Source organism: Loxodonta africana, chromosome 3, assembly GCF_030014295.1.
Source record: "Loxodonta africana isolate mLoxAfr1 chromosome 3, mLoxAfr1.hap2, whole genome shotgun sequence".
Taxonomy (NCBI): Eukaryota; Metazoa; Chordata; class Mammalia; order Proboscidea; family Elephantidae; genus Loxodonta; species Loxodonta africana.
The window spans coordinates 55,717,627-55,730,482 of NC_087344.1; the positions used below are offsets into that span (position 1 = coordinate 55,717,627).

At 46.1% G+C, this 12,856-nt stretch overlaps 1 protein-coding gene across 2 annotated transcripts in view; it reads right to left on the reverse strand.

Moving 5' to 3' along the window:
* Nucleotides 1–1,997: 1,997 nt before the first annotated feature.
* Nucleotides 1,998–12,856, reverse strand: part of KIF17 (kinesin family member 17) — a 55,621-nt gene continuing 44,762 nt past the window's right edge. Inside the window, exons 12-15 of one of the 2 annotated variants that reach the window (XM_064281412.1) lie at nucleotides 6,560–6,818; nucleotides 5,178–5,245; nucleotides 3,205–3,322; nucleotides 1,998–2,176 (exon numbers count right to left, since the gene is read on the reverse strand). In XM_064281412.1, the coding sequence (XP_064137482.1) occupies nucleotides 1,998–2,176; nucleotides 3,205–3,322; nucleotides 5,178–5,245; nucleotides 6,560–6,818 (624 nt within the window). Of the gene's footprint in view, nucleotides 2,177–3,204; nucleotides 3,323–5,177; nucleotides 5,249–6,559; nucleotides 6,819–12,856 lie in introns of both variants that reach the window. The other variant, XM_064281411.1, reaches the window with a different exon arrangement.

Below are 12,856 nucleotides of genomic sequence, written 5' to 3' on the forward strand. Positions count from 1 at the left end.
ACTATCCTATCATTAACGACATGGTACTTCAGGATAGATCTTGCAATGCTCTTTTTGACAATGACTGCAAAGCCATTCCTCTTCAAATTGTCATTTCCAGCATAGAAGACCATATGATTGCCCGACTCAAAGCTACCAATACCAGTTCATTTCAGCTCACTAATGCCTAGGATATCAATGTTTATGCATTCCATTTCATTTTTGACGATTTCAAATTTTCCTAGATTCATACTTCGTACATTCCAGGTTCTGAATATTAATGGTTGTTTACAGCTGTTTCTTCTCTTTTCAGTCATGTCACATCAGCAAATGAAGGTCCCAAGCTTGACTCCATCCATGTCATTAAGGTCAATTCTAAGGCGGCAGCTCTCCCCCAGTCGTCTTTTGAGTGCCTTCCAACCTGGGGGGCTCATCTTCCAGCACTATATCAGACAATGTTCTGCTGCTATCCAGAAGGTTTTCATTGGCTAATGCTTTTCAGAAATAGACTGCTGGGTCCTTCTCCCTAGTCTGTCTTAGTCTGAAAGCTCAGCTGAAACTTGTCCACCATGGGTGACCCTGCTGGTATCTGAATACCGGTGGCACAGCTTCCAGCATCACAGCAACACGCAAGCACCCACAGGACAACAAACTGAGAGACACGCAGGGGAAGACTTGACCTCACCTCCTCTAAATCAAAGGACACCCTGCAGCCTGCTTCTAGTGAGACTCGTTCCTTTTGTTACCTCAGCATCCTCTATTCTGGCTTCTCCAGAGTGTGAGCTCCTTGGCTCAGACCTGTGCCTGGTGAGGCCCAGCACAGTAACTAATACAAAACAGGGAGAGAAAGAGGCTTTAACATGGAGCACTTACTATGTGCTGGGAGCTTTACATATGGTCACATTTAACCCTCACAACCCTATGAGTGGGTGTCAACCCTATTTCACAGATAAGGTGCAGGGAGTAAAATGAGGGTCAGGACAGCACTAAAGGCCAAGCCTTTCCCCTCAAACTGTGAGGCTCCCCCCGTCCCAGGAGGCCTGGGATATACTGAGCAAGGGTACGCTCCTCGGTATCCAGGAAGACCTGGATTCACTTCTGGCCATGTCAGGATGCCCAGTTCAGGCGCAGCCCCTGAAGATGGTCAACTTGGGCCTTTTCCTGGCCTCAGCAAGACATGCCCTCTATTTTCCAAAACAAGGGTTCTGCTTTCCTAGGTTACAACTTTACAAATCTAATGAAAGTTCACTGTCCCCAGAAAAATGCACTTATACTCATGATTTCAAGGGGCTGCAGAAACCCTGGAGCCTTTGTTCTCATCATCTCACCCACCCAGGGACAGCATCCCCATGAGTGCCAGGCATCCATGGCAGGGTGGAGCCCAGTGACGCTGTCAAGGATCAGGGAAGAGAGTTCATCCTTAAAAGGCAGTTTAATGGAGCCACTGCACAATCAAAGGCCACAGACCAGCTGGCAGCAGGCAGGACAGGAAGAGCTGCACCAGGACTCATCTGGAACCATCTCCTTTCAGAAGGGCGCTCCCTGGCAGGGCTTCCCTCAGCAAGTGGGGCCAGTCAGAGGAAGGCATCACTTCACAATTGACAAGATGGTGAGCTTCATGCACATGGCAGTTGCTGCATTCTGTCAGGGCGACTGGTAAAGGCCTTGAGGCAGGGCTGGGGTGGGGGCAGGGCTGAGGCTCCCGAGCCCATGGAGGCAGAGACCAACATGGTGGGCACAGATTCGGGCTCTGGGCAGGCAAGCAGGTAGAAACACTGATGTGGTGTGGAGAGCTGGAGTGGGTCCAGCCTCCAAGGGGCTCATGCCAGGCAGAGGCTCAGCCCTGGCTGGGCTCTCTGGGGAACAAGGAAGGGAATGTGTCTTCCCAGGGCTGAGGGCCTCCCTGAGGCCCTGGGTCTCTGTGGTGGGCAGGTGGGGGAGGCCTGGCTGGGGCTGTCCTGGGAGGGCCTGGCAGTCTCAAGGAAGCCCAGCGGCAGAGCAGCAGCAGGCAGCTGTGGTCACAGAGGCTCATTGCCAAAGTTGCTTTTGCTTTTCTTGCGCTTGGCCTTGGTGAAGGGGATGTCAAGGGACTCAAGGCGGAAGGGCCGGGGCTGGGGCATTTCGGGGGCCTGGGTGGGCGATATGGCAGAGTTGTTGCTGAGGGGGGAGTTGAGACCTGGTGGTGAATTGTGATGAGCTGTGGAGAAGAAGACAGAAGGTGCTGGTAAGGCAGGAATGCTGGGAATGGAGAGAAAGAAGGGTGGCAGGCTGGCCCAACCCCTCCCAGCCAGCAGCCCCCATCTTGCAGCTGGAACCCCAAGTTCTGAGAAGCTGTTCTGGCTGAGGTCTCAGACTCAACACTACGTCCTAGTACAAGGATCTGGGCTGGGGGTTGGAAGTTCTCAAGCCTCAAGCTGAGGCAACCTGGGATCGCAAGCCGGACCAGCCTGGGTTCAAAGCCTAGCTCCTTGAGTGAGTCACTTCATCTCTCTGAGCCTCAGTTTCCTCATCTGTAACATGGGCACAGTGCCAGGTACTCAATCAATGCTAGTTTCTTTCCTGTTCTATTTTTTCCTCATTCCCCAACTCCACCTGCTCTGTCTCTTAAATAGCCTCACTATAGAATGAATAATTTGCTTTTTTGTCATATGTATTGGAAGCTCTGTGGTCTTTGATTTTAATTTTAAAAGCAGAAGAATGAAGCGCTTTTCAATTCTTACTTTTAGAACTATGTTTACTTTTGTGGCCCTTCTTGTCCCCTGGCTCAGTGGCCCTTGATAGATACAGGTAAGCATCCTTAGGTGGAGGAAGTCCCAACAGGGGGTCTGAGGAAGGAGGTGAGCAACTGACACAGACTGGGCAACCCCATGCCAGGCGCTATGGGCTGAGGGCCAACCGTGTGCCAAGGGAGACAGATAAATCGAACACAGCACCTGCCCCCAAGGAAAGAAAGGGTAGAGAAAGAGGAGACAATGGACTGAGCACCAACTATGTGCCAGGCCCTGGGCTGGGCCATTTCCCCGCCTCATCTTGTCTAATCCCCAAAACAGCTGTTAACCCTCATCATATAGCTAAGGAAGCTGAGGCTCAGAGAAAGACTCAGGTCTGTCTGACCTATGAATCCAACCCATCATGCCTCTCCCAGTTGGTAGAGGGCCAGGAATGGCTCTGGGGAAGGGGCTGGAGGAGAGACAGTTGGGGGTGGAGGGGGACAGGGGCACTCACTGAGGCTCTTCATGGGATCCGTGCTGAGGATCTGGCTGGCCCTCTTGGGGCGGAAGTAGTTACTGGCAATATTTTCACTGTCACTCCGGCTGAGCATCAGCTTGTAGCGGTCTTCTTCCTGCTGGATTGCCAGTTCCCATGGGTAAGAATGCCTTGTTTGTGCAGTCCTTATCTGCGCCTTTACTTAGGGCTCAGTGGCCTCTGGAAGCCCGGTGGGGTAGGGGCTGCCCAGAGCCTCCCCTAGCCTGTGTCACAGTGGGAGCAGTTGCTGCCCACTCTGGTGTACCTTACCACAGACCCCGGATTCCAGGGATAAGAACCGAGGCAGCTAAGGCCAGGGGGTTCACAGTCTCCAGGCACACTTACCTCCCACCTCCCTTTCCTTGGGAAGGGATGGACCTTGTTCCCTAGTTGAACAGGGCAAACTTCAAAACAGGTATCCTGCCAGCTCCACCCCAAACCTATCACTTCGTAGAAGAGGTAATATAGTACTCAGCACATGGGTACATTTATGATCATTGTAGCTATAGTCTCAACCTTTTCATCACTATTATTTTTCACTGCTATAGTGGACTTGTTCTCCTCAGCCTGAATCTTTTCCTTCAGGGAATACCCTTCTCCCACTTGATCTGGTCCTGGTGGGGTTACCCTTCACACTGCTCTAATACCACTACTCAGCCACTCCTACCACCTACTACACAGGTGGACATGTGACCCAGACTGGGCCAGACATAGAACTATGTCTCCCGGGACATAGTACTTGGTCCAGGAGTAAGCCCATGACCCAGGCAGATCCAATCAGAATCTTGCCACAAGCTTTGCCTTAAGGATGCTTCAGGAGAACAGGCCTCACTTCCTTTTGGATCATGAATTGCCAGTAGCCATCCTTCCTGCCTCATGAAGGCCAGACTGAGACTGAAGCCAGCATACTAAGGGGAGCAGAGCCATGAGGCAAAGAAAGACACAGAACCCAGACAACACTGTACCCCTAGATCAGCCATGCCTGAAACTAGTCCACTTACACGAACCCACAAATTCCCTGTTTTGCTTATGATTGTTTGCTCTGGGTATCTATCACTTGGAACTAAAAGCATTCTGCCTAATACAGCCCCTCTGTAGTCCCAAGTTAATGTTTTGTTTTGTTTTCAGCAACAGCTTTTCCTTTTTTAAGAAGTGAAGCTGTCAAAAGTAGCCAATCAGAGCTTGAGACCAGCATGAGCCATTTCTTGCAGCCACCATTCCAGGTGCTTGGATGGAATTCGTTAACCAAGAGTGGCCTTACGGCTGCAAAGGTATGTTCTGTGTGGGTTTTCTGGAATATCTGGAATGGTTTAAGGCAGGGGTTAGCAAATTATGGCCTGTGGGCCAAATGTGGCCCACGGCCTGTTTTTGTAAATAAAGCTTTATTGGAAACACAGACACATACATTCATTTAAGTATTATCTATGGCTGTTTTCATGCTACCAGCAAAGTTGAGTAGTTGCCACAGAGACCAGATGGGCTGCAAAGCCTAAAATATTTACTATCTGACCCTTCACAGAAAAAGTTTGCCAAACCCTGGTTTAAAGATATATTTTGCATGTGTAATACACAATATGGGAGATATAAAAATAAAATAAAATGACTTGAAGATCCGGATTACTGTTTCATGGGCCCTTTGAGGACCCTCCTTGGTCTGAGGATACTAGCCTGGGCCCAGGGGAACACAATGTGCTGCCTCTTCTCCGGGTCTAAAGTGAAGCCTCCACCCTTCACCAGCAGGATGGGCCACCTTGAACCATCTACTTTCCTTCTGCGGGAGGGGGTCTACGTGTCAAAGGGGTTACAAAGAAAAGGCTCCAGACCCAGCCCCTGCTTTAATCCCTAAGTGGGGCAAAAGTAGCAATCCAGGTCCCCATAACACTGAGCCACCACACTTTGTGGGCAAAGCCCATGAGCTCCCCACTCCTCACGCGTTTTCCCTGGGTGCTTACCATGCCTGGTTCACCGTTGTCTGCTGCAGAGGTTTTGCGGACTGGTTTGCCTGGTGGCCCTGTTGGAACTGCTATGAGAAACAAAAACTGAGTCACTGCTGCCAGGTGCGAGGGCCAGGGTGACAGGCTGGGCTGCCGGGTTCTCCCTGAGGTGAGGGTCCAGGCCCAGCTCAGGCCTGGAGGCCAGGGGAGGACACTTGCCCAGACCAAGGCCAGGAACGACTTTGGGAAGCAGACAACAGGAGGGCTAGGTTCCAAAGAAGCCACCCCCTGCTTCCAGGCAAGACAGCAGACTGGATGGGGGGCTGCTGCCACCCAGTATGTGGGAAATGGAACCGGCTGAAGCCCGGGCAGGAATGGGTGTTAGTGGCCATCCATGCCCATCAGAGATGGAGGACCTGAACTGTCTGACGGGGGAGGACCGCTGGGGGACGTGGTGGGATGTGAGAGCTGCTGCTTCGTGAATGGGCAGAGCCAGGTAGCAGCTGGAAAAAACCCACAGAGAGGTCTGACTTGACTCTGAGACTCCTGGAGGTTGAAGGGCCTTGGAGATCATCCTGTGCAACCCCTTCTTTGTAAAGATGGGGGGATTGAAGGCCAAACATGGACAGTGACTTACATAAGGTCACTCAGGAGGCCTTTTTGCCAGTAGCAAAAGCAGACGTTGGACCAGACCTGGAATGCTGAACAGCTGGTTTCTCCCCCTGGGTCTATAGCTCACTGTTATGATTGTGGCTTTGGGTAAGTCGCTTAAACTCTCTGAGATTCAGTTTCCTCATATATAAAATAGGTATAATGATCTTTGTCCTATGCACTTCACAGGATTATTGTGAGAATGAAATAATGACAATGATAACTGATGATGATAAAAGGTATCAAGCACTTAGTATATGCCAGCCACTGTTAGAAGGATTTTACACGTACAGTAAAACCTGTGAAAGCTGGAACCTGTGTAAGCAGAAACCTGTCCAAAATGTGAAACTCAAATATTTTCTACTAAAACGAGCTCTAGAAAAGTGGTAAGACTGCACCATGTTGAAGGCAGAAAACTTATGAGACCTGAAAAAACAAGGCAGTCCCATTGAGTTCCGGTTCTCACAGGTTTCACTGTATACACATTTTAATCCCCATAGCTGTCTTTAAGGTGCTGTTGTTAATCCCCGTTTCACAGGTGAGGATGCTGAGTCCCAGAGAAGTCACACAGGGGGAGCCAGAATTCCAGCCCACATCTGTTTGGCTCCAGACACACCATGCCCTCTGGTCCCCGCCATGTGGATTCCCAGGGTCACATAGGTAGAGCTCCCTGTCAGTCCGTAGGATGGCAGACTGGGGTGGAGGGCGGGGAGGGCCTCAAGGACTCAGGGGACAGCCAAGCTCCTGACCTACTGGGAGGCTGGTTTTTATGATGATAGGCTCAGGGATCTTCCAGAAGCCATTATCTTCATCCCAGGAGGCCTCGCGCCTAATCTTCTCCAGGTTGCTGTAGTTACAGTCTCTGCGAATCAGGGGCTGCACCTGCTCCAGGAGCTGCTGGAAGAGCATGAAGTCACGTTCCTGTCTGCGGATGGTGGCCAAGTAATCGATCTTCTCCAGCTCAAACTCTGACTGCAGATCTTTGATCTCCACCTCTGCTGCCCGAAGCTGAAAGCAAAGCATGACAAGCAGTGAACAGGCAAAAGCCCCCTACCCATCCATCTGACCATCCCACTCATTACTCCTTCCAACTGGCCACTCATCCATCTGTTCTTTGATCCACTTATCCACCTATCCCTATCTCCACCACCTGTCCATCCGTCCTTCCATCTATTCATCCACCTTCCCTGCCACCTGCCGATCCTCCCATCCATCCATTCAGGCACCTCCCACTTCTCCCCCATCATTTAAATGAGCACCTACTTTGTCCACAACCCTGCAAAAGTTAAAAAAAAAAAAGAGGGTGATCATCAACCCCATCTGCCAGCCTTTGTCACTATCCCACACCCCTACATTTTATTTGGGAGCCTTTTAAAAGTACTCCCACACAACACTATAGTCCCCACAGTCATAAATGATCTCACAGAATTGCACAAATGATTTTTCTAAGGGGAGCACCAGACTCAGCTGAGTCTAGTTTCTCCCACTGCTACAATCCTCAGACCACAGTGAAGTCTGACTTGACTCTGAGACTCACTGGAGGCAGAGGGACCCACAAGATCATCCTGTACAATCCCTTCTTTGTAAAGATGGGGGGGACTGAAGGCTAGAGACAGTGATTTACTTAAGTCACACAGGAGGCCAGTGGCAAAAGCAGACGTTGAACCAGACTTGGAATGGCCAACAGCTGGTTTCTCTCCAGCTTGGACAAGCCTTGGACTTAAGAATCAAGTTCCACCTTGACTTGACCATGGATTCCAGATTCTTTTGGTCTCCTGCCCAGTTCTGTCAGACTGGCCTTCCAATAATCCCCTCCTAAGCACAGGTGACTCCCAACTCCAACTATAACCATGCCCTCCCCAAGCCCCAAGACCCCCTGGTGCACAGTCTGTTTCCTCAAAGAGCAGGTACAGTTTGACCACAAGGATGTTTTAATAAGTTCATGGGACTAATAATCACCAAACAAAGAACAGAGGATAGGAGGCCAGCCAGCAGGAAGAGTGTTATGGGAACTTCAACTAAATTAATAATGCTCCATTTCTTAAGCTGAATAGCAGATACGTGGTGTTCATAATAACCTTCTTATATATACACAGATATACATATTTTGTACATCTGAAATAATTCACAATGATTTTTATAAGTTTTGAGATATAATTCACATACTATACAATTCACCCATTTAAAGCGTACAATTCTGTGGTTTTTAGCATATTCACAGAAGTTGTGCAATGATTACCACAATCAATTTTAGCACAATTCATCACCCAGGGGGAAAACCCTTACCTATTAACAGTCACTCCCATTTTCCCACAACCCTCAGCCTTCAGCAACCACTGATCTACTTTTTGTCTCTATAAACCCAAAAACCAAACTCAGTGCCGTCGAGTCGATTCCGACTCATAGCGACCCTATAGGACAGTGTAGAACTGCCCCACAGAGTTTCCAAGGAGCGCCTGGCGGATTCGAACTGCCACCCCTTTGGTTAGCAGCCATAGCACTTAACCACTACGCCACCAGGGTTTCCTTTGTCTCTAGATTTGCTTATTCTGGACATTTCATACAGTCATACAATATGCAGTCTTTTGTAACTGACTTCTTCCACTTAGCAAAACGTTTTCAAGGTCTATCCATGTAGTAGCATGTATCAATACTTCATTCTTTTTACTGCCAAATAATATGCCATCATATGAATATACCACATTTCATTTTTCTATTCATCAGTTGAGTGTTTCCACTTTTCGATTATTACCGATAATGCTGCTATGAACATTCATGTGCAAGTTTTTCTGTAGACATGTTTTCATTTCTCTTGAATATATACCTATGAGTGGAACTGCTGGGAAATAAGGTAACTCCATGTTTAACCTTTGAGGAACTGCCAGACTGTCTCTCTGCCAGCCAAGCAGGCCCTCTCTCAGCCGTGCAGGCCTTTCTGACTTTGGCCTTCCCACCGTCAGCCTCTCCACTGCTAACTGGCCCAGCTCATAGCTAGTGCAGCAACTTGCTCGGCTGCTGCTCTCCTAGAAGCAGCCTTCTGCCGCGGGCCACTCTGCTGCAGGACCCCTCCTGGGCTTTGTCAGCACTAAGGGCCCTTCCCTGGTCTCTGTCTTCAGTGTTACAGCCCTTGACCCATATTACAGCTCTTTTACTGCTCTTCAAACCTTGAACCAAAACCAACCCCTGAAGTCACCTTCTAGCTAGAAATGATGAGAGTGGACATTTTTAGCTTGTTTCAGATCTTATGAGAAAGCATTCAGTTTTTCACCATTAAGTATGATGTTAGCTGTGGGTTTTTCATAGATGCCCATTATCAGGCCGAAGAAGTTCTCTCCTATTCCTAGTTTACTGAGTGTTTTTGTCGTGAAGGGTGCTGAATTTTGTCAAATGTTTTTTCTGTTTCTACTGAGATGATTGTATGGATTTTGTCCTTTATTCCACTGATACGGTGTATTTTATTGATTGATAATTGGATGCTAAACCAACCTTCTATTCCTGGGGTAAATCCTGTTTAGGCTTTGTGTGTAATCCTTTCTATATGTTGCTGGATTTGATCTACTGGTATTTTGTTGGAGATTTTTCCATCTATATCAATAAGAAATGTTAATCTGTAGTTTTCTTGTGATGTCTGCCTGGTTTTGCTACCAGGGTAATATAAGCCTCACAGAATGAGTTGGGAAATTATCTCTCCTCTTCTATTTCACAATGATTTTTTAAGTGAAAGTTTACAAATCAAGTCAGTCTCTCATATAAAAATTTATATACACCTTGCTATATATTCCTAGTTGCTCTCCCCCTAATGAGACAGCACACTCCTCTCTACCCCGTATTTCCATGTCCATTCAGCCAGCTTCTGGCCGCCTCTGCCTTCTCATCTCCCTTCCAGACAGGAGCTGCCCACATAGTCTCATGTGTCTACTTGAGCCAAGAATCTCACTCCTCACCAGTATCATTTTCTCTTATAGTCCAGTCCAATCCCTGTGTGAAGAGTTGGCTTTGGGAATGGTTCCAGTCTTGGGCTAACAGAAGGTCTGGGGACCATGACCTCCAGGGTCCTTCTAGTCTCAGTCAGACCATTAAGTCTGGTCTTTTTATGAGAATTTGAGGTCTGCATCCCACTGCTCTTCTGCTCCATCCAGGATTCTCTGTTGTGTTCCCTGTCAGGGCAGTCATCGGTTGTAGCAGGGCTCTATCTAGTTCTTCTGGTCTCAGGCTGATTGATGTAGTCTCTGATTTACGTGGCCTTTTCTGTCTCTTGGGCTCATAATTACTTAGGTGTTCTTCATTCTCCTTTGCTCCAGGTGGGTTGAGGACAATGGATGCATCTTAGATGGGCACTTGCTAGTGTTTAAGACCCCAGACGCCATTCATCAAAGTGGGATGCAGAATTTTTTCTTAACAGATGTTATTATGCCAAGTGGCCTAGACGTCCCCTGAAATCATGGTCCCCAAACCCCCATTCCTGCTACTCTGATCTTCAAAGCATTCAATTTATTCAAGAAACTTCTTTGCTTTTGGTTTAGTCCAGTTGTGCTGACTTCTCCTGTATTGTATGTTGTCTTTCCCTTCACAAAAATAGTTCGTGTCTACTATCTAATTAGTAAATACCTCTTTCCCTCCCTCATTCCCCACTCTCGTAACCATCAAAGAATATTTTCTTCTGTGTTTAAACTATTTCTTGAGTTCTTAAAATAGTGGTCTCATATAATATTTGTCCTTTTGCAACTGACTAATTTCACTCAGCATAATGCCTTCCAGATTCCTCCATGTTATGAAATCCGTGAAACATTTCATAACATGGAGGAATCTGGAATGCATTACACTGAGTGAAATTAGTCAGTCACAATGATTTTTTTAAATACCTTTTTTTAATCACTAGCTTTCATTTTACAAACAAAATACAGTTAGAAGGAGGTATAACGGAAGAGGATACTCCATGTAGGGAAGCAAATAAAATACTTAGGTGTAAAATTAACAAGAAATGGCCAAAATGTATATGTATATGAGGAAATTTATAAAATACTCTTGAAAGACACAAAAACTGATTTGAACTAAAAAAGATACAGCATGTCCCTGGACAGGAAAATCCAGCCTTATAAAGGTATGGATCTTTCCAAGCTAATTTATTAATACACTCTGAGTCTCCCCAAAATTCCATCCATCTTTTTTCCCCCTTCCTTTTGAGGTAGGCTAATTGTTTATAAAGTTCATTTGGGGAAAGAAAAAAAAAAACAGACACACACACACAGGAAAGAATAGCCAGGAAAAATCTGGAAAAAAAAAAAAAAAGCTTTAAAAGGGGTTAGCCCTGTGCGACTGTAAAACATACTATAAAGCCTCTGAATTTTAGCAATGTGGCTGGCGTTGGTATGTCAATAGACTGCGCAAGAAAACTGAATAGAAAATCCAGAAGTAAAACTAAATGCATACAGAAATTTAGTATAAAATAAAGGTAGCATCTTAAAAATAAATGGACATTTTGAAAAATGGTGTTGGGATAAATGGATAGCCACGTGGGAAAGATAATATTGAATCAGTTTCTCACATATACGCCAGGATAAATTCCAACTGGATCAGAGATTTAAATGTAAGAAACTAAAACTATAAAGCTCTAAAAGAAAATATGAGTGGACTTCTCAAAGCCTATATACAATAATGAAAAAAGTTGATTTGACAAAATAAAAAAATTTTAAGAGTTTTGACAAAATAAAAACATTTAAAAGTTTTATATGACAAAAATACCACAAAGCATACTAAAAAGACAAATGACAAAGTGTTAAAAAAAAAAAAATCTTTACAGTATATCACAGACCCAGATTACCAGGATGCTCCTTAGAAGCAAGGATGGCGAGACTGTGTCTTAAATAATTTTGGACATGTTGTCAGAAGAGATCAGTCCCTGGAGAAGGACATCATGCTTGGTAAAGTACAGGGTCAATGGAAAAGAGGAAGACCGTCAACGAGATGGACTGACACGGTGGCTGCCAACAATGGGTTCATGCATAACAATGATTGTAAGGATGGCGCAGGACCGGGCAGTGTTTTGTTCTGTGGTACACAGGGTTGCTACGAGTTGAAACCAACTCGACAGCACTTAACAACAATATATCAAGAACTTCTATAAGTGAAGAAGAAAAAGGCCAACATCCTAATAGGAAATGGGCAAAAGATGTGAACACGGTTCAGGGAAAAAAATCCCACAAATGTCTCTAAAACATGGAAAATGTTCAACCTCGCTCACAGTAAGAAAAACACAAATTAGAAGTACACTAAGATACTATTTGTCATCTATCAGAATGGCAAAAATCCAAGTCTTTTTCCAATATATTTTGTTACTGAGCTGTGGGAAAACACTCTCATACATGCTGTGGAAGTGCAAAATGATATATATATAACCCCAATGAAAGGGAATTTGGCAATGTCTAGGAAAATCATATGAATTTACTTTGTTCCAACAATTCCAGTTGGAGGAATCTCTTCTAAAGAAATTTATCAAAATACAAAAGAAGTATGTGTAGGCTGTTCACTATAGTGCTCATTATAATAGCAAACAATTGGAAACAACCCAAATGTCCATCAGGAAAAGGCTGACTGAAAAAACGATACACTTCACAAGGGAGTACTATGTATCAGTAAAAAGGAATGAAGAATATCTGTACATGCTGCTGTACAGCAATCTTCAGGACAGATCCAGCTGCCATTGAGTCGACTTGAACTCACAGCAACCCCATGTGTGTCAGAGTAGACATGTGCTATAGGGACTTCGATGACTGATTTTAAAGTTGATTGCAGGCATCTCTTCTGAGGTGCTCTGGGTGGACTCAAATCTCTAACCTTTTGGTTAGCAGCTGTGCTACTATAAAGCACTTATATGGCCTTTCTAGCCAAGGTCTTGTAACTCCCACCAAATGATTGGGTGGGACTATGCAAATAAGGTGCATGGCACCCTTGTGGGATGGGACCATGCAAATAAGGTTTACAGAACCCTAATGAGGGGATTCGTTAGTTTTGCCATCTGCCAGGCTTAAAAGAGAGCCAATCCTAGA